This window comes from Triturus cristatus, chromosome 5_2, assembly GCF_964204655.1.
Source record: "Triturus cristatus chromosome 5_2, aTriCri1.1, whole genome shotgun sequence".
NCBI lineage: Eukaryota > Metazoa > Chordata > Amphibia > Caudata > Salamandridae > Triturus > Triturus cristatus.
This window is the reverse complement of record NC_140588.1, coordinates 743,770,312-743,795,994: the sequence shown is the minus strand read 5'-3', so window position 1 is coordinate 743,795,994 and position 25,683 is coordinate 743,770,312. Positions and strand designations below refer to the sequence as shown.

The following is a 25,683-nucleotide window of genomic DNA, read 5'->3' as shown; positions in this document are numbered from 1 at the left end:
GGCTGTATTTGTAACATTTTCTGTTTCGGATCAAGCCTTTTCGACATGGTTTTAAGAATAGGCTGAGGTAGTGCTTTTGATCAGACGGTAAAAGTCTTGGGCCTGAAAGTAAAACATTTCGGTCCGATAACTTGTTTGGATTTCGGGGCCTACCAGCTCGTTACCAAATCAGTAGCTGTTTTTTCGTTTATGTCTGAAGACTTCATTTCTTAGACTGAAGTCTGATTTGGTCATGGTGGAGGCTCCTGCTGAAAAATGATGTTTTGATGCCCCGCCCTCGGGCTCGGCACCCGCAGGAATTTTTCGTTGTGCACCATGACTTTTTTGCTGTGGCGGCCCTTGAGCATTTTATTAGAGGGAAGTGATTTGTTGGTCTTTGGATCAGGGGTAGGAGGACATAGAACTTCATGAACCGGGAAGGATTCTACAATGTCCAACTGTTGTTTTTGTTCCGAGTTGGAACCGGTACCATGTATGGAGACAGATTCTTCTAGGGCTGTGGAGGCTTCTTCATTTTGTTTGTTATGCACACCAAGATGCGCTGCATTTCGAGATGGCATGCACGCTGGTCGTGAAGAGTTTTCTTCGACCTGAAAGATCTGCAGGCCTCATAGTTAATTTCCTGATGGTCGGGGGAGAGACAAGTTACAGACCGAACGGAGATCCATATGAGGGTACTTTGAGTGGTAATGCGGACAGAAATGAAGCGGAGTGCGGTCCTTTAACAGCTCCTTTTTAGGTCTCGGCTAGGGAAGGCTGCGCTTGCGCAGTCTCGCTCGCGAGATTTAATGACTCTGAGAAGTGGGGCTTCAACCCGCCCCTCTTCTCTCCTCTTCTCCATTGGCTGGCCTCTTGAATGCTGGTCAGCCATTGGAGAAGAGCTTTGTCTCTCCAAACAAGCCCCGTCTCTCTCGGATTCGTGGGCGTGTTTTTTCGATTCTTTCTCTTTTTTTCACACGCCCATAAGATAGCAAGTCTACGGCATGTCTTGCTCACGCTGCCTACACGCGCCAGTCGGCTCTCTGATTGGTTGGCAACTACCAAATAAGCACTGTGATTGGTGGACCTTGTCAACCAATCAGAGAGCCTACTGGCGCGTGCAGGCAGCAAGACACTCCCGGCTCTGATAAGCCGTGGGCTTCCTTCCCGCCATGACCGGCGGTTACACGAGAGCGAGAAGCAGAAAGGATAGAACAGGTGTGTGTTCTCACCTGTGGCCTCTGATGCGCAGACACATTCAGCCTCCACCACAGACGTTGTTACGCTGTGAAATACAGAAAGCGCCACGCGCTTCTTTCAAACTGATTGTTTTAAGTTAGCCGGTCAGAGGACACCGCAACAGAGTTGTAACCCATCCCACCGCCCCCTACATGCGCACAGGTGTGTGAAGCTTTGAGAACTTTTTTTGCAAATCGATGATGGGCGCACGTACCAAAAGGTGCCTTTCATCGGTAATCATTCAAAAGCAACTTCCAGTTTCTCCCTGCGCGTACTCTGGGGGTTGGCTGTCCCCAGGTCGGTAACCCAGTGTGTAATTGTGGCTACAGAGTGGTCCAGGGCCGGCAATCTCAAACCGAATCCCGGCTCCCCCGTCACGCACATCTCTCCCTCCTCTGCCCCCGCCCCTCTCACACAGACTCCTGTGGTACCGCCTTCTCGGTGCACTCCAGAGCCAGCTTCGAGCCAGCTGTGGCAGCTCAGGAGCCACTTCCAAGTGCAGGCCGGTGGGCAGGGTGTGGTGAGGGGAAACTTCGGCGGTTCCCTCCCGGCAAGTTGCGAGTGCCCCCTGCCTGCCCGGGGAGGGGAGGCGGCCGCATCAGACCCTGCCGGGAGGAGGGCAGCGAGGCGGCGCTGCGGAGGCTGCACATGGGCGCTGCAGCCTGCGGGGCTCCTCGCCGCCGCCGTGTGCCTTCCAGAGATGCCAGGCCCCTGCGTGGGTGCAAGCCTTCCCTGCGCTGCCGTCTCTCACTTATAGGCGCCCGACTTGCAACAATGTGGCTTAAAATGGCTTTCAGGAGTAAAGTGTGCGCGGCAGGAATACGTGGGGAATGCCTGGAGCGCGGAAAGTGTGGACCATAAACAGGAAAGCCGCTCAAATCCGGGAAGCCTGGAAAGTGAAATCATGAATTCTGGGATCGGGGTGAAGTACCGCAGCGGCTCCTCGGTGGAGCGGGGCGAGGTAAGAGAAGAGCTCCTCCTCCAGGTGCCCCCCCCCTGCCTTTTGTTTGATTTTCTCCTCTGCCACTCGTGTCCTGTTTTGTGTGAGTTTCTGGCCGCCGAAAAGAGGGCATGAATGGACCATTTTCCCTGCATCCTGTTTTGACTTGGATCCCCCGGCAGTTACCTGAGACTTGGATGTTTCTTCACCTTTGAAGTCAAATTTAGTGGCGGGGAGCGGGGCTACTTACTGTGGTTGCTGAACGTAGAGCAGAATATCTTTCCTTGAACACAACCCCAACCCTTCCAGCACTTAACTCCAGAGGCAGATTGCTTGATTTTCTGCCACCAGACAGTCGTCTTTTTTGCTGGGGGTCCTCCCACCCTGAATGCTGAAGTGCATATATTTTTTTGTCACGCCCTAGGACATAATGGGGGCTTTTATGCACCTATCTCGGGGGGTGATGACATTTCATTTTTTTTTTAATCAGGCATAGTGCGGCACAAAACTGTGTTTTTGCTGCGAGTTCCAAGTTCCAAATATGGCAAAACTTTAAAGTGCTTTGAGTGAGTGAGTGAGTGATACGCATCAGTGGAGCGCAGATACAGGTATCCGACGAAGCTGTCACTACACGCAGGGACCGTCAAAAGAACATTCAAGGTTTACGTCTGTATCGCGAAAACTGTAGAGAAGCCACATGAAGGGCGTCAAGGCGCTGTTGACATACTGTATGAAGTGGCTCTGTGTGTGTGGGTGGGTGGCTCTGTGTGGGTGCAAATGCAATAGGTCTCGCATTTGAGTGATTAAGCTATTGACATTGTAAATAACAATGCCGTTTCTTTAAATGTTTTAAAAACAAAAACAAACAAAAATAATGTCATGAGCAATGCCAATAGCTCTAACTTTAACAATGCCGAGACCATTGCATTGTAAATGCTTGTTATAGAGAGCTGTTGCAGTGGAAAAAAAGGTAGACCCGGTTGTGGTCTGTCGACCGAGAAGGCGAGTCGTGATTCCGACCCTTTGAATTTTCTCGATACAGAAGATAACTATTTGATGAAAACAATACTGTTGAATGTAAATATATACTAGCTAATGGAACGGAAGCCAAAAACAATCTTGAACCGGAGCGCGAGAGATTACACCCTAACCCGTCGGCGGAAAGAAACAATCTAACTATGGAGTCAATGCCCATGTGCAGTGCTACCCATAGGAAGAGTCGCATCTCCGAAAGACTTCTTCAAAGAAAAACAACTTGCAATCACCCGAGCCCAACACTAGATGGTGGACTTATCCAAAGAATGTGCATCTACAGCCACACATGCCAAGAATATATTTGCTCAGCAATTCTAGCATTATCATCCAGTCTCCTAGGTCAAGGACAGAAAGAACTTGGGCCAGGGTGAGCATTTTGAACTTGTCGTTCCAGAGGAAGTAGTTCAGTAGACGAAGGTCGAGGATAGGACGGAGACTTCCGTTCTTCTTCTGCACTAGAAAGTAACAGGAGTAGCAACCAATCTTAATTTCCGATGACTGTAGCCTCTGACTTTTTTCCTTGGCCGAGGTAGCTTGAACGTCTCCACAGAGTATGGACAAGGAAAAGTGGTCCTCTGCCCAGGAGGTGCTGTGGTGCAACTGGCATGCACAGGGGAAGGGATGGGTGGGCACAGCGGGGTGGGTGTGATAGAAAGGGTAGGAAGTATCTGTTTTGAGTGATCAGGAGCACCCACTGGTCGGACATGATCCTCTTCTTGCAGGAGAGGTGAAAGGAGATGCCATCCTGCACCAGCTGATCGTGCACCGCCAAGGACAAATTAAAGCGGTTTTGTGGTGGTTGGGGGTGTGGTGGGAAAGGTTTTGGGGAATTTGGTGTCAGCCTGAGCCCCAGCCTCAGCCTCAAAGGGACAGGAGGGCATGTTGCTGCTTAGCCACATATTGTCTCTGCCTATTTTGGATGCCCTTACAAAACCCTCGAAAGAGTGGGGAAAGTGCCGAACTGGCGGAGCTAAGCCAAGAGATTGGGCAGTGGCCTTATTCTCCTCAACTCTAACAAGGGCTGAACCCACCTTCGCTGAAGAGCATGTCCATAAGGGACTGTTGCATGTCAGAGAAGCCCGTGCAGCGAACCCAGGTGTGGAACCCAAGCACCACGCTGGTGCCAACTGCCCTAACCCAGCCGCAGCCTGTGCAGGTAAGAGCGGTGGGGCCGGGTGAGGGTGGATTTCGATGGACGATTGGGAGGGAAAATGTAATAAATAATTAATTTACCAACATCGTCGTCCATCAAAATAAACCACCTGGCCCCACCGTTCTTAGCTGCATGAGCCGCGGCTGCCCTAACCAGGCAGTTGGCAGAGTTCAGACCGGATCTTATTGAGTATTTCAAAGTATCTTGCCTGTCCAAAACACACCTCTGGGACAGCTGGCAAGTTGTCTAGCACCCAGTTCTACGCGCATACCTACCCAGGAGGCAGGTATTGGCAGATCATTAGGCGAGACTGGCAGTGGAGAACATCTGTAATGCAAATGTCTTCATCCGTTCATATTCCCTGTCAGGTGCAGTTGTTGGGAAGCAACTGAAGTTCAGGCAGCTAGTAGATGCCTGAATCTCCAAGCTCTCTGGAGAAAGATGCTGTAGAAGTCAGGATCCCTAGAAGGATTATGCTGCCTCACCACTTGTCTATTGGCTGGAGGGCAAGATCCTGGTTTGGACCAGGTGTTCACCAGAATAGGTCACTGCCTCATTAAAGGGGAGAAGAGGATCTTGGCTGGATTGTGGTGGGCAGTCACCACACTGGTCTTAAATGCTTGAGTGGGCAAAGTAAAGTTTAACACTTCAGCCGCTCTCCGCATTACTGTCACGAAGAAGGTGGACTTCTCAGTGGCCATGGGATCAAGCCTATCAAATAGTATCAGGGTTATTTGCCTTTTGGCCAACCCGTCTCTGCGTTCCCGAATGGTGTTCGGGAAGGTGGAGACAGGTAGGCTAAAAGGCAATGACTGCCGGATGGTCAAATGACCAGTGGGCAGTCTAATCTCCCCCTCTTTTATAAAGAACCCAGATTATATTTGATTAGGGTCATTGCAACACAATAAGGTACACATCCTAATTTTTGGTGCAAGTTCACACACACCAATTATTATTATTTTTCACATTACGTAGGACAAGCTAATCTTACTCTGTAAAGCACAAGTAACCACAATTTGATCACTTTACAAAGAGGCAAGATACTAAAAGATCTCAGGCAAAGTGACTCCTCAAGGGGCATTGAAGGGCCGGCCTAACCAGGAGCAAAGCCTGATGATGAAGCCTGTCACCATTGATGGGTGAGGACTTGTGCTACTAAAGGGAGCAGCTACCCTTGATGACCAGGACAGGTCCAGTACCTTAATATTGGCTTTTATCCATAGATTGTATCGCATGACGCCACCTGTTGACGCACGAGGGATTTGCTACAAAGGTTTCCGGATGCAGTTTAACCCTTGAGAAAATTCACAAGGTAAGGAATCTGCTGTTAGAAGCCTCTATCAGAATCCCCTTGCTAAGTGGATTTCTGACCTCACCATAATTTTCTGCAAACAAGGGAGTTCAGGGGTGAAGTTTAAACCACTGCTGGATTATAAAGTCTTGCTTTCCCCAAGACTGCTGACAATCATCACTGGGCAAAGGACAATATGAGGCCGCAAGGCAAAAGGCTCCAAAAGAGAAGGCCCAAAGAGAGTTACTGCTGCTCTATATGCCAGGATAGATCCCATAATTTACATCAGTCCAGATCACCTGAGGGGTTATCCGTGGGCAGACAAAGCTTTCTGAGTGACATATTCCTTCATGCATGTGTGCCCCTCCCACTTAGTAGCTGGAAAGACAGGGGTCTCCGATTCTCCAGTACATAGTATGCCTTCTGCACTTATGTACCCTGCACCACACCTCAGCAAAGGCTTGCTAATGCGACATACTAAAAATGACTGACCTGCTTCTCCTCCTCCCCCCGGGAATGACCTATTGGATCCTATAATGATATACATCAGCCCATGGTGAGTGTAAAGCCTGTGGGCAAGGTTTTCCATAGAAATTCAGGGATTAAATCAGACGCATACAAATTGATCTCCCATCCTTGAGACTCTTGACGTTGTGGCATCTGGAGACAAATTAAAGTTTGCGTGTGTTATCTGTCACATGAGATCAAATGTAGCTAATATTTGACTTAGTGAGGACTAGATGAAGATCCGATATATCTTGGTATGTAAAACCATAGACACTTAAGGTGCTGTACTTCAATCAGTCAATGTATGTGGTGGGCTAGAGGAGTGATGCACTGGCTGAATGGGAGTGGAGGAGAGGGCTAATCCTTGAAGGACTGCACATTTGAAGGCGTGATATACAAGTTTGCAGTTAAAAAAATGTACCCTCAAATTGCATAATGAAAAGTTATTAACATAAAGAACATATGCTAATACATTAATGTAAGCTATTCTTTTGGATTGACATTGCGTGTTATGAAATGTCAATGACTGCTTATTCCAATGAAGAACATGTAAACATTGAGAGTTTGATGTCAAGTTTGCAAGGTGAATGCCACAATAGCTGACAACATGACACAGCTGAGGCATGATAATTTTTTTACAACCAATATATTATAAATAAATCAGCAGTTGGACCGTGGATTTCTAAAGTAGAGAAATCAAAATGCTCAAGGCTAAGAAATTAGGTACAGATCCTTGGTGCATGGTGAGAGAATACTTGCAGGAAGACCCAAAAAAAAAAAAATCAGACAGGTCAAAACACACTGAAGAGACCATCATATTTAGACGAGCCTGAACTACCTTTATAAGAAACAAGACAGCAAACAAGGATTCTCCTAAATGAATTTCTGCAGACAACACACCAGCTCTCATATGCCCACTAACTAGACTGTATCTACACCAGTTTAATACACTACAATCCCTAATTTCGTGATCACTAAATTCAATAGGCCAGATTACTACAATGTATATACCATAAATTACATTAGAGATCTATAAATACTTAGCCTATTCTTAATATGCGATCATTGAATGCCTCAAGTGTTGTTTTTCACTCATAGTTAAAAAATACGGTTACTGTGTACTGATCTAACAATATGATTTACCAGATAAGTAAAACATAAATAATGAGGTCTAAAAATAAAAGGTATGAAATGCATTGTGTCTTTTCCCCAATTTAAAATAAGGCACTCATTTTATTTTCTCCATTTAGGACCACAACTAATCCATTTTTCCTATATGATTTATGCTCTTGTGATATACAGAGGGGTGAGGTCCCCTTTTTGGTTTATTATATTGAACAAGATTAGCACAAACAAAAGCCCTGGCACTTTATACTTGCCGTCATTTTGGAGCAAACATTAATGATGTAAAAACTCGTATGGGTTAATGGGTTGCCTTTATGTATTCATTTATATTTAAGATACTTTTTGGCTACCAAATACAGGTCTCAAAAATATTATTTTTGCAAACATTTATTCCAGTTACACTTAAATGTACAAAGTAGTGTTCTTACCTTCCAAACTTATCTTCCATTAGTAGGTTGTAGTGTGTGGGGTTGGCAATAAAACTCTTGGTAGTACCTTCACCCCATTTAAGTTTCAAGCTTTGATGGCTGAAAACAACACATTCAAGGAGTGGAGCATTTGGAGGCAATGGTTTAGTTTTTGCTTTAATTGAATGACTGAAAGGGCCTGCACCACAGCCATTAACAGCCTGTATTCGAATTCTATGGGACAAAAAAGAGAATATATCACTAACGTATCTCCTATTCTTGAAAGTACAAAAATCAAGATATAGAAAAAAGGTTTTATGAGAAACAGATCATAACAAATATTTTTTTACTTAAGCATTCAAAGGGAATAGATTCTCACAGAAAAGATTTTCACGAGTCTCTTAATTCACCTTAAACTATGTTAGTTTGTTTTAGTTTGTCTTAGATGGGCAGCTTACAAAAAAAAAAAACACAAATACAAATTTCCTTTAAGGAAAATGTTACTTTCTCTTTAAGCATCAGTTTGTAACATGTAGTGCTGTAGTTTTACGTTTTCTACCTACTCCTGTGATCTAATGTTGAGCTCGGACATTACAACTAAGAAGAAGTTTCAAGTCACAAGGTGTACAGTGACTCCTCCCTTAGTCCACATTGCGCATGGGCACCAACTCCTACCCAAATTGTTTTTCACTCAGTGGGTTAAAGTGCTGAGTAAGACTACTGTAATGTACCATGCACATTGTAGGATGTTAAAAAATGGTAAAGTAAAAATGTGACATCATTTCAATCTTTGGGAAGGAAGGGTCACAGGAATTTACACCACTGCACGCTACAAACAGATGCTTACAAGGTAACATTTTCAATTTTTTAGCATGTATGGCTGTAGATACACATGCTTTACATTGAATTTTAAGCAGTTGCCTCCCAAGCAGTGGCTAGTGGGCAGATGATGCAGGTATTTGGAATAGAGTTATATGGCCAAACATAGATTGTCAACAGGCTAATACAGTGGTTCCCAAACTTTTGACTCCTAAGGACCCCCATTGAGTCATTACTGGAAGCCAGGGACCCCCAAGCAATTTGTATGATTTATATTTCAAACATTAAAACAGTAATTCAAAAAAATAAACACACGTGTGCACACAAAACAAATAATCAAATTACTAAACGTTTTAGTATTTTATATTGAAAGAATTTGCAAAAAATGAAAACTTTTAATGGGAAGGTTGGTGCTGCATCTCCGTGACTAACTTTCAAATCGTTGGTTTTATTTCGCAGTATGAGGCTCCTGTCAGGGCCAGACTGGAACCTCAAAGCAGCCCTTGCAAATGCTTTCAGGCTAGTCCCCATAGAGTGCACACCAAGTGCAGTGAGTGAGCCAGACTACTACAAATGTGTTTTGGGAGGATCTCCCCCCAAGAAAATTTAGGAATCAATGGTGCATTCTACAACATATTTATCATTATATATTGAACTGTATTAGCTTTTAAAGAAAAGTAAATCATGACCTTACTATACACCAGGATACAACAATTTTTGTTGGGGTTCTTTAATGATTCCCTTATTATCACCCTGCAACAGTATCTCTCATCACTCCATAGCCCCTCTGTCGCATGTATTTTATTTGTTTTATAGTATCTCTCTTGCCATTGTAGGATGTCAGAGCACTTTACATCACACACATAAAGAGACAATGAATCCTACGTGTAAATCAGTGTATAGAAAATGTTACATAAGGCAAAGGGGACTACAATGTGTAGGATTCACTTGTCATTCATTCTGGGAGGAATTTGTAAAGAGTGCTTGCTCTGGAGAAGTACAAACTCAGGTTTCAGAACATAACACAGTGGATAGCATTGACTTTAACAATAAAAATGTGTTTCCACCCAAATAAACCTTTTTAGCTGCATCAGGATAATGAAAGACTGGGAAAACATAAGTTACAAACTTGTACCATGCAGTTTGCAAGCAGCTCTTTGATGACAGTTTATAGGTCTAAGTGTTGGATCACGATTGTCACTTATGAACTGCACAGTAACAAAAGAATCTCTGTGACAAAAGCAGTAACCCACTCCCACTAACCTATGCACATGAAATACTGTTTTTTTAGACTGCATTGTACACGTTCTTTGCAGTAGGTATATTAACCTTCTGTGCTACATTAGAAATGTCAAAGCTGCCACTGGACAAAACACTCATCTCTCTCCAGCAGGTACATTAATCACCACAGTTATCTTGACACTTTTATTGTTGCTCGAAAACTACTAATTATACAAGGAACTTTAGAATGTTTTTAAAACTGTTGCCTGAGGACCCCCTGGGAATGTGTCACGGACCCCTGGGGGTCCGCGGACCACAGTTTGGGAAACACTGGGCTAATATGTTCAAATAATGTTTTGCAAAGGTGTGTGGTGTTAACCAGGTAGCTGCTTTCCAGAGGTGCAGTAAGTTTATCTTTGGGGTAGCAGGTATGGATGCATTTGGCAATCCACCTTGCTACGCCTGCCTTGGAAATGGGGTAACTTTTGTGGAATTTTGCAAAAGTTACAAAGAGCTGGTTAGTTTTGCAGAAGGACTTAGTCCTTTCATTGTAAAGCATTAGTGCCCCCTCAACTTCTAAAGTTTAGAACGCAGATTCTGCTACGGAATCACACTGTGGAAAGAATACAGGAAGCTCGATAGTTTGGAAAAGGTGAGACTACCTTGGGCACAAATTATGGATTGTTCATCTGACTAGAGTATTCTTGAGTACCTGAAGGAATAGTTCCAGACTAGTGTATACCAGCAATTTGCTGCTGTGCCTTAGCAAAGTTATGGCTATTAAAAAGCCACCTTCCAGCAAAGAAACTGTAGGTTGCAAGAGTGGAGGAGTTCAAAGACAGCCCCATTAGCCTTGAGAGAACTACACTAATGTTCCACGCTGTTGATGGAAGTGTTCTTGATAGTATCACCCTTCTGAGTCACCATCATGGTGTCTTAACACTGATAGCTAGGAAAGCGAGAATAGACATATCCTCCCATACCACGGACAAACAAGGCAGATGGGTTGTAACTAAATTGTCTAGAAACAATGAAGACCTTCATATTGTTAACATATATGCCCCGACAAATGACGACCCGGAATTTTGGGAGGAAATTGGAGAACAGATAAGTCAGATACCAGACTCAGCAACAACCATAATAGGAGGTGATTTTAATCTCCCTCTGGACCCAGCAATTGATAGGAACTCGAATTGTAACTTCAGACCGAGTAAGGCGCATAAAACACTCAAGAAGTTGTGTTGCAAATTTAATATGATAGATACTTGGAGACTACAAAATCCAAAAGAAATGGATTATACATTCTATTCCCATCCTCATAATTCATACTCCCGCATTGACTATCTCCTGATTTCAGGGAACTCAACTAACAGAATTGATCAAACTACCATAGAGCCAAGAATAATCTCAGACCACTCATGTATAACATTATCAATCACAGATCCAACGCCGCCGCTTAAAGATCCCTTATGGAGATTTAATGATGACATCTTATCCACACCTCAAAACAAAGCAATTATAGAAGAAGCAATCACGCACTACTTAGAAGAAAATAAAGAAAACGAGACATCACACCTTACAAGAAGGGAGGCACTAAAAACCACACTAAGGGGAGTCAGAATTAAAATTAAATCAAACATAAATAGAGAGAGCAATGCAAATCTACTCACATTGGAAAAAGAAATCTCGGAGCTAGAGAAAAACCATATCATTAATAAGGACCAATCAATACTAATAATTTTTTTTTTTTTTTTTAAACGAATACAACAAGATTGTTAGCGGCAGGGGTATGGGTTAATAAGCATAAAAGCCTGCGTCTCTGCGAGGCTAACAAGGCTGGGAAATCCCTTGCCTCATACCTAAAATTTAAATTACAGAAAAATAGAATCAATGTCATTAAAGACGATAATGGCTCTATCCACACTAACCCACTAGAGATCTCCTAAACTTTTAGGAGGTTTTACCAGAAGCTATATGACGCGAACACGGAATTGAAACCTGCGAAGACTAAAGACTTTCTAGACAGAATCTCACTCAACTCCTTAACCGAAGAGGAAATGAGCTCCATCAATGTTCCCATTACCCTCCAAGAAGTAGACACGGCCGTAAAAAAACTAAAAGTAGGTAAAGCCCTGGGTCCGGATGGCTTAATTGCTCTTTTCTTTAAAACATTTATACCCCAATTAAGGCAACCCCTCTTGAATCTATTCCAACAATTTGCATAACCAGCAGAAGCAATTATAACAGTTATCCCAAAAGAAGATAAAGACCCGCTACTCACAAAAAACTATAGGCCAATCTCGCTAATAAATCTTGACTGCAAGTTATACGCCATGACATTGTCTATTCGCTTACAAACACATATTAGCAAACTCATACATCCTTCGCAAGTAGGCTTTCTCGGACATAGGCTCTCCAGTGATAACACCAGGATGTTGTGCCATGCAATCGAAAAAGCTAAATAGACTGACTCCCCCACTGTAGCTACAACCCTAGACGGGGAAAAAGCGTTTGATAAAGTGGATTGGGCTTTTCTGCGAGCGATACTAGAAAAATTCAACTTGGGGAAGCAATTGATACTAATGATCATGGCCTTATATCATGAGCCCAAAGCCAAGGTAAAAGCAGGGGGAGCGATCTCCCTCTCTCTATCTCTAAAACAAGGAACTAGACAAGGGTGCCCTCTCTCCCCTCGCTTTTCCTATTGGCTATAGAGCCGTTCCTCCAACATTTGAGGGAAAACAAAGATTCTGGGTTTACAATTTGGCAATACTATCATTAAAGTGGCCGCTTACGCGGACGATGTACCGATCATCACTAGAGAGGCAGAAACTGCAATACCGGCCATTATGAACACAATCCATGAATTTTCTGAAATCTGAGGCTACACGCTTAATAAAGACAAAACAGAGGTCAAGCTTCTAAATTCCCTGGGAGGTAGGGGAATTCTGGGGGACACAGGTTTGGCATGGCAATCGGGACCAATTAAATACCTAGGCCTACTATTTGCCAATAACCTAATTACCACACTCCATGAGAACGAAAAGTCCACATTTAAAATGATGGTAGCGCCTTTAGTTAATTATCTCATTAGTATGCTCCCGATGACTCTAATCGAAGACCTCTTGAGGAAGACGCACAAGGCATTCACCGAGTTTATATGGCAAGGTAAGGAATCCAGAATAGCACTGGTAAAACTCAAACAGACAAAAAAGAGAGGAGGTATAGGTCTTCCCAACTTTAGACACTATCAAACAGCCTTCCTGTGTAAACAAGGGGCAGCATGGTTTATTGAGAACCCACGCTACTGCCCTGTATGGTTGGACGTGGAAAAATACCTAGCTAAGAATATCCCCCTCGCGGCCATCATGTCAATGCGTATATCCTTATTACAACATTCCAAGTATATCATTCAGAACACGAAACAGGCACTTCTACGCTTAGAGAAACACTCCACCATCAAACGTAGTGACTCCAATATGACTGCAATTTGGTTTAACCCTAAATTTAGAATAGATAACAACCTAATCTTCTGGCAAGACTGGTCTCAAAAAGGTATTAACATGATCCAAGACTTGTATAGGGACTCCTCGCCGAAGGCATTCTCTGTATTACAAACCGAGAAGGACCTATCTGACATGGACCTATACAAGTTTTTGAAACTTAAAGTCCAAATATCTAAACATCCGATAAGCCTAGCAGACCCCTCCCATCCAAGCAAACTGACAACTCCTCAAAACTGGCCACGCAGTATCAAATTTATATACAATTACTCCTCTCCAAGCCAGGAAAGAACATTACAGAAAATGAAAAGAAATGGGAAACAGAAGCCAACTCCGCATTTATATAATTTAACTGGGAACGCATACACACGACTCCCTTTAAAAACAAAATCTCTCCCATACTCTCTCAAACGAACTACATGATCATAAAAAGAGTTTATTGGTCTCCTGCCAAGCTACACAAACTCAACCTCATCCAATCGCCATTATGCTGGAGCTATGAATCCCACATAGGAGACCTCCCACACATGCTATTTTATTGCCCGATTCTACAACCATTCTGGGACAAGATCTATGATTACATAACACACACACTTCATATCACTCCAATTAGAGAATTTTCATATATCCTGCTAGGATTCCTTGACCCACAAGTACACCAAGATAATGAACAAGACCTGGACTTAATGCTTACCCTAGCATGCAAAATAATATTGGGCAACTGGAAGGACTTCAATCAAGTCAACTTTAAGAAGTGGCCGGAATGGCTAATTTTCCCGAGAGGTGCAGATAACACGGTCCTCCAGCTCTCTACACAGCGCTCGACACATAGAAAAATGTGGAATGCCATGGATGTTTCCTCTTTCATCTATGACCCTCCATGACCCCCCTCGAAATTAGAACTTCGAGACACATAATGCCTAACCCTACAGACCTACCTTGAACATATATTACAGAAGTCTCTCTTAACGTGCCCATGTATGTGAGAAAGTGGCTCTGTATATACTGTCCCTTAATAGGTACAGGGTGTACAGAGTCCACAGTCCCCCAGGGTTTGACAGAGGCTAAAGTTAGATATAACCTTACTCTCTAAAGTGGTAGCTTGTTCGAGCAGTAGGGCAGTATCAGAGGACATTGTAAAGCATTTGTTGTACACACTCAGTCAGCAAATGGTCTCACACACTCAAGAACTTAACTCTAGGCCAATGGTTTATATATAAAAAATATATGCTTGTTTTATTTTAGAACCAACGCTTGGATTTAAAATGTACTTTCTCAGAATGAGATGTTTCATATAAATACTTTTGCAATATGCAATTGACTTTTGTAAACAGTTACAAGTGGTTGCAATAGGCAACTCTATTTTAAACATAACAATGCATTGAGCTCAATGGAAAATTCAAGTTATTTGCAACAGATTACTTTTTAGATTACTTTTGGAATTCCAGGACTGGATCCTAGATTCAGTCCTGGGTCAGAACTCAGAATCAAGTGATGAAAGTCAACTTAATTACTGTAATGATTTTTAAACAATATTTAGCTATTTTAAAAGTTGACACTTAGAAAATATTTCAAAGAAAACAGTCAATGATTCCCTATGGAAGAAAATTCAAGTTGCAGGCACAGTATGTTCGATTTTTGAAGAATATTTAAAGATTGCAGAAATTGACACTTAGAAGAAATTTCACAGAAAAACAGTCAATGATTTCCTTTGGAAGAAAATTGGGTTACGGGTAAGTACAGTTGTGAGTATTTTTCAGAGTCAGTGCTGGGCACCAAGATCCAGCACTGGGAGCTCACCTAAGAGCAGGTGAGTAATTTCGTTTTCGTTACTTGGCTGATTTTTGGTGAATATTTTAAGATTTGAAAAGTCCACACTTAGAAGAAATTTAAGGAAAAAGCCAGTCAAATGTTACCCTATGAGGAAAATAGAGTTATCGGTTTAAGGGTAAGTACTCGACTGGCAGAGTTGAGGTTCTGGGCATAGACTCAGGGGTCCCCCAGGGTCAGGTAGGTACAGTTGGTTCACCCTCAGCGACTCTAGGGCGGCCGGGTGCAGAGAGAGTTAGGCCCAATGTTATCCTATGAGGGATAGGGGGGCCTTGGTTGGTGGCTGCTGACTGGCAATCCAAGCGGCTGTGGGAGCTGGGCTCCTGGTCACTTACTCAGGGCAAGTGGGGAAGTAGGTAGGTGTAGAGTTTTCACTGCCAGGGCCACTCGGGCGGCTGGGTGCAGGGTGCTCAATTGATTTCAATTTGAAATCTCCGGTTTAGAAAAAGACTGCAAGCTCGGGGACGAGAACTCTTCAGGTGCCACCACCACTTCGAGAGGTAAGTTGGGTAGTTGGAGGATAGGTAGGTACCCCGGGATTGGGCACAGGGGGCCGCGGGGCGCCGCGTGCAGGGGTGCCTTTTGGTGTCGGGAAATCTTACCCTCTGTTGATCGCGGTAGGGGGGCACCTTGTTCTGAGGCTGCAGGCTTCTTCAGGAGTCTCGAGGGAGGTCCTTGGGTGCCGGACTCAGGGTCACAGTCGCCGTGGGGTCGTCTTCGGGGTCTTTGTTCACTCCGGCACTGGCCAGGCTTGGCTGGTGCAGAGTGTGCTGGGTTCGCGGTTCCGGGCTGCTGCCAGGGATTAGAGGTAGGTTTTGAGTAGAGCCTCTACTCATGAGAGTCCCAGGGGCTTAGAGCCAAAAGGTAGCCAGGTCCTCCGGGGTTTGTGGGGTTGCTGGCCACAAGAGATGCCGGGTTGGAGCAGGAGCAGGTTCGAGGGTTGACAGGCCGGTAGGGCTGGGGCCAAAGCAGTTGGTGTCTTCCTCTTTTTAGCAGCTGCAGGGCAGGTCTTCTTTCTTCTTGCTCTTCTTTGTAGTTTTGAATCTGGAATCTGGGGAAGGAAGGTTCAGGGTGCCCCTAAATACTAGATTTAGGGGCGTTAAAGGTAGGTGAAGGGTAGGGACCAATGGGTCCCTGTCCTGGGGTGGGTACGCCCCCTGTCCTGCCTCTCTCCTGTGGGAGGGGGGCAGTAGCCTAGTCCTGATAGGGTAGGGCTCCCCATCTTCAAGATGGCGAGAGCCCGGAGATGTGCTTCACCTCGCCTCCCTGAGGGGTGGGGTTGACAGGCTGGCACATCCCCTGTCCTTATTTGGGGTTTCCGGCTAAAGCTTCCCGCCAGAGTGGGGGGTTGCAGTGGCCTGGGGAAGCTCACAGAGGCTGCATGCCTTTGAAGCTTCCCCCTGCCCATCCTGGGGGAGGAGATTTAGCGCCTCGCCCAGGATGTGCATTGTTGCAGGCCCAGGAGAGCAGGGGCTCTCCTACCCAGAGGTCCAGCAACATGTCTGCTGGGTGGCAGCCTAGGCAGCCTCAGAGCAGACGTGGATTGTAGGTTAGGTTTAAGGGGGCACCTCTAAGATGCCCTCTGGGGTGCTTGGTACATTAAATCCCACACTGGCATCAGTGTGGGTTTAATGTGCTGAGATGTTTGATACCAAACTTCTCAGTCTTTAGTGTTGCCATTATGGTGCTGTGGAGCTCATGTTTGACGAGCTCTCAGCACCATGTACTCTGAAATGGCAGCACTGCACTTACAGTGCTCAGGAATGGACCTGGGCACTGTAGGGGCACAGGGCTCCTGCTCCTGTGCCCACACCATTGGCATAAGGCACCCAGCTAGAGGGGTGGCTGATGTATGCCATGGCAGTGTAGGTGATGGGGATGGCACACAGGGATGTGTGTCATGTCGACTTTGTTTTTGTCTTGCACCCAAACACTCAGCCTGCAAAGGCAGTGTGTGTGTGTAAGGGTACAGGGCCTCTAAGGGTGGCACAAGGAGTGCTGCAGCCCTTAGAGGCCTTCCCTGGTCACAAGGCCCTGGGTACCTAGGGTACCATTTACCAGGGGCTGACATGTGGCCAGGGTTTGCTAATTTGGGTTTGTTTTGTTTTAGGGAAGGAACATAGGCCCTGGGCACCTGATTGGCAGGAGTCCAGGGCACACTCAGTCAAAGTACATTCAGCAATTCAGCAAAAAGTGGGGGCATACCAAGCAAGAAAGATGGCACTTTCTCACAATGTAACAATACTGTGAGTCAGTGGCTTATATTTTATTTATAGTATTTTACTTCTACTTTATTTTACTGTACTTGTCCATTCATTAATCATTTTGATACTGATGCACTCTGCAATAATTATGTATCTTGTACTTTGTACTACTGAGGTGCTTTGGTTGAGCCCTCCGTTTTACTTTTCAAAAATTTACAATAAAAATTATTTGAAATAAATGCTTTAACCACGGGAATCCTGAAAAGAGGTGTGCGATCCTTGTTCTGCATGTATGCTACTATAGTGGATATGTTGAGACATATAGAGGTAAACATAAGACCTGCCTTCTGAATCTGTAACAGGTAAAAGGGTGGTATCTTGAACCTGGCCTTTGAATGGATGCAGTAGTGGACATACCTCTTCAACTTCGTTGCATAACGCAAAGTTACTTACTTGTGTAACGATATATCTGTAAGAGACATAAGTTAGTGATAGATTCCTAACCCCTGCGCGTCGGTAGGCGTTGTTGTATGGCTCAGCGTACGTCGCTGGCGTCGTAGCCGCCGAGATGACGTCATCAGAACTACTTAGACGCGTGCTGACGTCAGTTCCGTACACAACTTTTCCAAGACAGAAGAGCAGAGCCATGCCAGAGACAGACTACTGGTGCAATAGAACAAGGGCCCTGAAAGGAATGACCTGAACCCTAGTGTGAGAAAGTGCCATCTTTCTTGCATGGTATGCGCCCACATTTTGCTGAATTGCTGAATGTACTTTGACTGAGTGTGCCCTGGACTCCTGCCAATCAGGTGCCTAGGGCCTATGTTCCTTCCCTAAACACAAAACCCACATTGGCAAACCCTGGCCACATGTCAGCCCCTGGTAAATGGTACCCTAGGTACCCAGGGCCTTGTGACCAGGGAAGGCCTCTAAGGGCTGAAGCACTCATTGTGCCACCCTTAGGGGCCCTATACCCTAACACACACACACACTGCCCTTGCAGGCTGAGTGTCTGGGTACAAGACAAAACAAAAAGTCGACATGGCACACATCCCTGTGTGCCATGCCCACCACCTACACTGCCATGGCATACATCAGCCACCCCTCTAGCTGGGTGCCCTATGCCAATGGTGAGGGCACAGGAGCAGGAGCCCTGTGCCCCTACAGTACCCAGGTCCATTCCTGGGCACTGTAAGTGCAGTGCTGCCATTTAAGAGTATATGGTGCTGGGAGCTCGTCAAACACGAACTCCACAGCACCATAATGGCAACACTGAAGACTGAGAAGTTTGGTATCAAACTTCTCAGCACATTAAACCCACACGGATGCCAGTGTGGGATTTAATGTACCAAGCACCCCAGAGGGAATATTAGAGATGCCCCCTGAAACCTAACCTACAATCCACGTCTGTTCTGAGGCTGCCACACAGCAGACATGTTGCTGGACCCCTGGGTAGGAGAGCCTCTGCTCTCCTGGGTCTGCAACAATGCACATCCTGTGCGAGGTGCTAAATCTCCTCCCCCAGGATGGGCAGGGGGAAGCTTCAAAGGCATGGCGCCTCTGTGAGCTTCCCCAGGCCACTGCAACCCCCACTCTGGCAGGAAGCTTGGCTGGAAACCCCAAATAAGGACAGGGGATATGCCAGCCTGCCAACCTCACCCCTCAGGTGGGTGAGGCGATGTGAAGCACATCTCCGGGCTTTTGCCATCTTGAAGATGGGAAGCCCTGCCCAATCAGGACTAGGCTACTGCCCCCCTCCCACAGGATAGGGGGTGTACCCACCCCAGGACAGGTACACATTGGTCCCTTCCGCTCACCTACCTCTAACGCCCCTAAAGAACAAGTTACTTACCTTCGGTAACGATGTATCTGTAAGAAACATTAGTTAGTTAGATTCCTCACCTTAGAATATCCCCAGGCGTCAGGCTGGATCCGGAAAGACTGTCAGCAATACCCCTTGCGCATTGCTTGGCGTCGTCTGCAGCTCCGCGTCAATCGTCGGCGTCGTGCGCCGGAATGACGGAGTACCTAGACGCCGCCCACGCGCGCTGACGTCAGTTCTTGTACATAGCTTTCCACTCCAGGAACGCAGAGCCATGCAAGAGACCGACACTGGTGCCAAAAAAGTCTAGGGCCCTGAAAAGGATGACCTTAACCCTAGATGTCGGTTAGCAGAACGGGGAGGATGGGTGGGTCGGTGAGGAATCTAACTAACTAATGTTTCTTACAGATACATCGTTACCGAAGGTAAGTAACTTGTTCATCTGAAAGAAACACGTTAGTTAGATTCCTCACCTTAGAATAGATACCCCAGCAATACCAACCCCGGTGGTGGGTCTGCGAACCAAGATCACACCAGAAAGTCCTGGAGAACAGAACGGCCAAAGAAGCCGTCTCTCCGGACTTGGCTGTCCAGACAATAATGCTTGGCAAACGTGTGCAGCGAGGCCCACGTTGCTGCCTGACAAATGTCCTGCAAGGGGACTCCCCGACACAGGGCAGTCGTCGCCGCCGTGGCCCGAGTGGAATGGGCCCTCAGCCCAACAGGAGGTTCCTTTTTTGCTAAGGAGTAACAAGCTTTGATGCACAAAACGACCCACCGAGAGATGGTCCGCTTGTGCACCGCCCGCCCCTTCTTACCACCCACGTAGCCAATGAAGAGTTGGTCGTCCACCCGGAACTGTTTTGTGCGGTCCAGATAGAAGGAGAGCGCACGTTTTGGGTTCAGACGGTGGAGCCTCTCATCCTCTTTCGAGGGATGCGGAGGCGGAAAGAAGGTGGGCAGCGTAACAGACTGCCCGATGTGAAAGGCAGTCACAACCTTAGGTAGGAAGGAAGGGCGAGTGCGGAGCACAACCTTGTCTGGATGGATAGAAAGGAAAGGAGGCTTAGAAGAGAGAGCCTGGAGCTCACTCACCCTTCTAGCAGAGGTGATGGCTACCAGGAAAGCAGTCTTAAGCGTCAACAGACGAAGAGGGCAATTATGAAGTGGCTCAAAGGGAGCGCACATCAGATATGTCAAAACAAGATTCAAATCCCACTGAGGCATTACGAAAGGGACAGGAGGAAACATGTGAGCAATGCCCTTAAAGAATTGAGAAACAACAGGGGATTTGAAAAGAGAAGGCTGATCAGGAAGCCGGAGGAAGGCAGAGATAGCAGAAAGATAACCTTTAAGAGTGCCCAGAGCAGAGCCCTGCTGGGCCGAAGAAAGAAGGAAGAGAAGAACCTCAGAAAGAGGGGCGGAAAGCGGATCCACAGCCTTTGCTGTGCACCATGCCACAAATTTGTTCCACCTACAAGCGTATACCGTTTTAGTGGAGGGACACTTGGCTGCCAGAATCACATTGCAGACTTCAGGAGGCAAGTCAAATGGCATCAACTGTCGCCGCTCAATCTCCACGCATGGAGGTGGAGACTGGACAGGTTCGGGTGGAGGACCGTCCCCTGCTGCTGCGACAGAAGGTCCTCCTGAAGAGGCAGTCGTATCGGGAGATTGATTGACAGACTGAGTAGCTCGGGATACCAGTACCTTCGTGCCCAATCCGGAGCCACCAAGATGACTTGGGCCCGGTCGCGCCTGATCTTCTTCAGCACTCTGGGCAGAAGCGCTATAGGCAGAAAGACCGCAACTCCACTCGTGACGAAAAGCGTCTCCGAGCGAGTGCCGCCTTGGAAACTCCAACGCGCAGAACTGCTGACATTGCGCGTTCTCTTCGGTGGCGAATAGATCTAACCAAGGCTCTCCCCACTGCCGAAAGAGGCCTTGCGCCACGTCCGAGTTGAGACGCCATTCGTGATCCATCATGCACCGGCGGCTGAGTTTGTCTGCTCTGGCGTTCAGAGAGCCCGCCAGATGTTGAACCACCAGGGTGATGCCCTGATGTTCCAGCCATGTCCAGAGACGCAGAGCCTCCTGACAAAGGGTCCACGACCCCACCCCACCCTGTTTGTTGCAATACCACATGGCGGTGGTGTTGTCCGTGAACATCTGCACCACACTTCCCCAGACAATGGGAAGGAATGCCTTCAGTGCAAGTCGGATCGCTCTCAGCTCCAAAAGGTTGATATGGAGCCGAGACTCCGCCGGAGACCAGAGTCCTCTGATCTCCGCCTCCCCCATGTGGCCCCCCCATCCCAGGAGGGACGCATCCGTCACCACTACGTGCTCCGGGTAGGGTAGGAAGAGGGATCTGCCGCTGACCCAATCGCAGTTCGTGAGCCACCACTGCAACTGTTTTGCAGTGCCCTCCGAGACAAGACCTGGTCGGAGAGGTTGCCCCGATGCTGGGCCCACTGAAACTTCAGGTCCCACTGCAGAGCCCGCATTTGCCACCTGGCGTGATGCACTAACAGGATGCAGGAGGCCATCAAACCCAGAAGCCGCAGTACCAACCTGACCGAAACCCGGGATAGAGGCTGAAAGATGAGAATCAGAGCCTGAATATCCTGGACCCGCTGCTCCGGAGGATAAGCCCTCAACTGTGCAGTGTCCAGAACCGCCCCGATAAAAAGGAACTTCTGGGAAGGACTCAGATGCGACTTTGGCACGTTGATGGAGAACCCCAGCAAATGCAGGAGGTCGGCCGTAGTCTGGAGGTGGGAGACGACTTGCTGGGGCGAGCCTGCCTTCAACAGCCATTCGTCGAGATAGGGGAAGACTGGAACCCCTGATCTGCGCAGAAGAGCTGCAACCATCGCCATCACTTTCGTGAACACCCGAGGGGCACTGCTGAGGTCGAAGGGGAGCACCGTGAACTGAAAATGCTCCTGACCCACCGTGAACCGCAGGTAACGCCGGTGGGCCGGCAGGACGGGAATGTGAAAATAAGCGTCCTGCAAGGTCAACGCTACCATCCAGTCTCCTGGATCCAGGGCAGCCAGAACCTGAGCTAGGGTAAGCATCTTGAACATCTCCTTCTGGAGGAAGGAGTTGACGCTCCTGATGTCCAAGATAGGGCGTAGGCCCCCTTTGCCCTTCTTGGGAACCAGAAAGTAGTGGGAATAGCAACCACGACCTACTTCTGGACCAGGAACGTGCTCGACAGCCCCCTTGGCCAAGAGGGCTGCAACTTCCTCCCGTAGAAGATTCAAGTGATCCCCCGACATGCGGTGGCATGGCTGGAGGGTCGTCTCGAAGGGGAGGGAGTAGCCCCTTTGGATGATTTGCAGCACCCACCTGTCCGACGTGATGGAACGCCAGTGGAGCAGGTGATGGCGAACTCTGCCTCCCACTGGCATGGAATGGGCCTGAAAGCACGGACTAGGAGGGCTTTGAGGCGGATGCTGCCAGGGTTGATGTGGACTGACCAGCACGTTGACCCCCGGTACCGCCTCGGCGGAATCCACGTCCGAGTGCAGGTTGGTTCTGCAGCCGGTGGCTAGGCGGACGTGAGGGGGCGCCCCTTCCTTGGCCACGAAAGGGACAAAAAGCGGAAGTTTGTGGTCGCGGCCCCGGCCCCGAGAGGCCCAAGGACTTGGCCGTAGCCCGGGAGTCCTTGAAGCGCACCAGCGCACTATCCGCCTTTTCGCCAAAAAGGCGAGTGCCATCAAAGGGCATATCCATGAGGGTGCTCTGGACATCCCCTGCGAAAGACGTGGACCACAGCCAGGCGTGGCGGCGGAGCGCCACTGTTGTTGACATCGCCCTACCCAGCGAGTCCGTAGTGTCTAGTCCACATCGAATAGCATGTCGCGCTGTATCCTGCCCGTCAGCAAGAGCCTGGACGAGCCGCGTTCGGGCCTCCTCCGGACACTGGGGCAGCACGTCCTCCACGTATCCCACAGAGAGTGAGAATAACGGTGCAAGAGGCAAGCGGTGTTCAAGGACCGCAGTCCCAAACTAAGGGAAGAGAACAGCTTCTTAACGAACTGTTCCAGCCTCTTGGATTCCCGATCCGGGGGAGCAGACGGGAGGAAGGATTGGGAAGTAGAGGCCTGGATAACCAGGCTCTCGGGAGTGGGGTGTTGGGACAGAAAACTGGGGTCACCCGGAGCAGAGCGGTGGCGCCGGGCCACGTTCCGATCCACAGGAGGTACTGTGGAGGGCTTGGACCAGGTGCCCTTCAGAACGTCCACTAGTGCCTCATTGAACTGCAGCAGAGGCTCCGAGGAGCTTGCTGACGGTTGAAGCACTTCAGTGAGGAGGTTAGTCCTCACGGCCACAGTAGGCAGGTCCAGCCTAGAGGCTTCGGCCACCTTGCGCGGCACCACGGAAAATGCAGCACCTTCCTCCGAAGCCACAGTCGGAGGAGAGATGAAACCAGTGTCCGGGGAGGTGTCCAGACCACTGGCATCCCCCAGCTCATCTGCCCAGTCCTGAGATAAGTCGGCCTGCATGGCCAGAGGGTCCTCAGACCCCTCCCAGTCGCCCCCGTCATCTGATTCCTGATAAACAGGGGGAATAATCGGAGCCGGACGGTAGATGAAATTGTCATCCATCGGCGTCGGCTGCAGCGCCGGACGGCGCCGCACCGGCTCCTGGCCTGGACCGGGGCCAGGGGAGGAGGCGTTGTGAGGTTGACCGGCACCGACTGAGATCCAGGCCTGGATCCCACGGGGACCTGCGGCGTCGGGACCGAAGTCGACGCCGGGGCCGGAGCCGCCGGCTTGCTAGGCCGCCCAGTCGAGCCCGGGGGGCCCGGAGGCGCGCCGGCAGGCGTCGATGGCGGAGCCAGGCCCCTCATGGCCGAGAGGAAGGCACTGATCTCCGCTGGAGTCGCGTCAGTCCCAGGGACCGGTGGGTATGGGGACGGACGTGGCTCCCTGCGGGTCCGACGGAGCCGCGGGGGTGGTACCACCCGGACCCTCGACCGAGTCGCACGACCGGCGAGGGGAGTCCAAAGAGCGGTGTCGTCTCTTGAACTTCTTACCATGCTTTGACTTACCCGAAGACTTGGAACCCGACAAGCGGTGATGGGGGCTGCGGCTCTGCGACCGGTCCTTCGACCGCCTCCTGGGCCGGGACCTTGAACGGCGTGGAGCTGAGTGTCGGGGCTCGAGAAGCTTGCGGAACCGCTCCCGCCTAGCCTTCGAGGGCAAGGCCTGGCAGTCGAGGCATGACTGCATCGTGGTCGGCCCCCAGGCCGTAAAGGCACCGGCGGTGGTGGTCCGTCACCGACATCAGTCGGTGACAGGAGTCACAGGCTTTAAACCCAGGCATCCTACCGGCACCAGTTCGAGTCGAGTAGACAAAAGAGTCCAAAAAGTTTTAGTCAAGAAGTGACTAAAGGGGTAAGCTCTTCCCGGATTGGCGCCGTCTGGTGCGGAAAAAAGAAGAACTGACGTCAGCGCACGAGGGCGGCATCTAAGTACTCCGACGACGTCTTTCCGGCGTACGACGACGGACGCGGAGCCGCAGACGACGCCTAGCGACGCGCAAGGGGTATTGCTGACGAAAAATCTTTCCGGATCCAGCCTGACGCCTTGGGATATTCTAAGGTGAGGAAACTAACTAACGTGTTTCTTTCAGATTCTAGTATTTAGGGGCACACTGAACCTTCCTTCCCCAGATTCCAAAATCCGAAGAAGAGCTAGAAGAAAGAAGACCTGCCCTGCAGCTGCTAAGAAGAGGAAGACACCAACTGCTTTGTCCCCAGCCCTACCGGCCTGTCGACCCTCGAACCTGCTCCTGCTCCAACCCGGCATCTCTTGTGGCCAGCAACCTCACAAACCCCGGAGGACCTGGCTACCTTTTCACTCTAAGCCTCCTGGGACTTCCATGAGTAGAGTCTCTACTCAAAAACTACTTCTCATCCCTGGCAGCAGCCCGAAACCACGGACCCAGCACACTCTGCAACCGCCAAGCCTGGCCTGTGCCGGAGTGAACAAAGACCACAAGGACGACCCCATGGCGACTGTGACCCCGAGTCCGGCACCCAAGGACCTCCCTCGACACTCCTGAAGAATACTGCAGCCTCAGAACCAGGTGCCCCCCCCAACCGCAATCAACAGAGGGTAAGATTTTCCGAAACCAAAAGGCACCCCGGCGCCCCGCGGCCCCCTGTGCCCAATCCCGGGGTACCTACCTATCCTCCAACTACCCAACTTACCTCTCAAAGTGGTGGTGGTACCTGAAGAATCTTCGTCCCCGAGCTTGCAGTCTTTTTCTAAACCGGAGATTTCCCATTGAAATCAAATGAACGCCCGAAGGCTCAAAAGCACCCTGCACCCAGCCGCCCGAGTGGCCCTGGCAGTGTAACCTCTACACCTATGTACTTCCCCACTTGACCTGAGTAAGTGATCAGGAGCCCATCTCCCACAGCTGCGTGGCCTGCTAGTCAGCAGCCACCAACCAAGGCCCCCCCCTACCTCTCATAGGATAACATTGGACCTAACTCTCTCTGCACCCGGCCGCCCTTGTGCCGCTGAGGGTGAACCAACTGTACCTACCTGACCCTGGGAGACCCCTGAGTCTATGCCCAGAACCTT

General features: G+C 48.5%; 1 protein-coding gene across 1 annotated transcript in view; it reads right to left on the bottom strand.

Moving 5' to 3' along the window:
* Positions 1 to 25,683, bottom strand: part of LOC146829211 (fibronectin type-III domain-containing protein 3a-like) — a 608,949-nt gene that overhangs the window by 115,185 nt on the left and 468,081 nt on the right. The window contains exon 24 of the mRNA XM_085607850.1: positions 7,698 to 7,910. Within this exon, the coding sequence (XP_085463976.1) occupies positions 7,698 to 7,910 (213 nt within the window). The remainder of the gene's footprint in view (positions 1 to 7,697; positions 7,911 to 25,683) is intronic.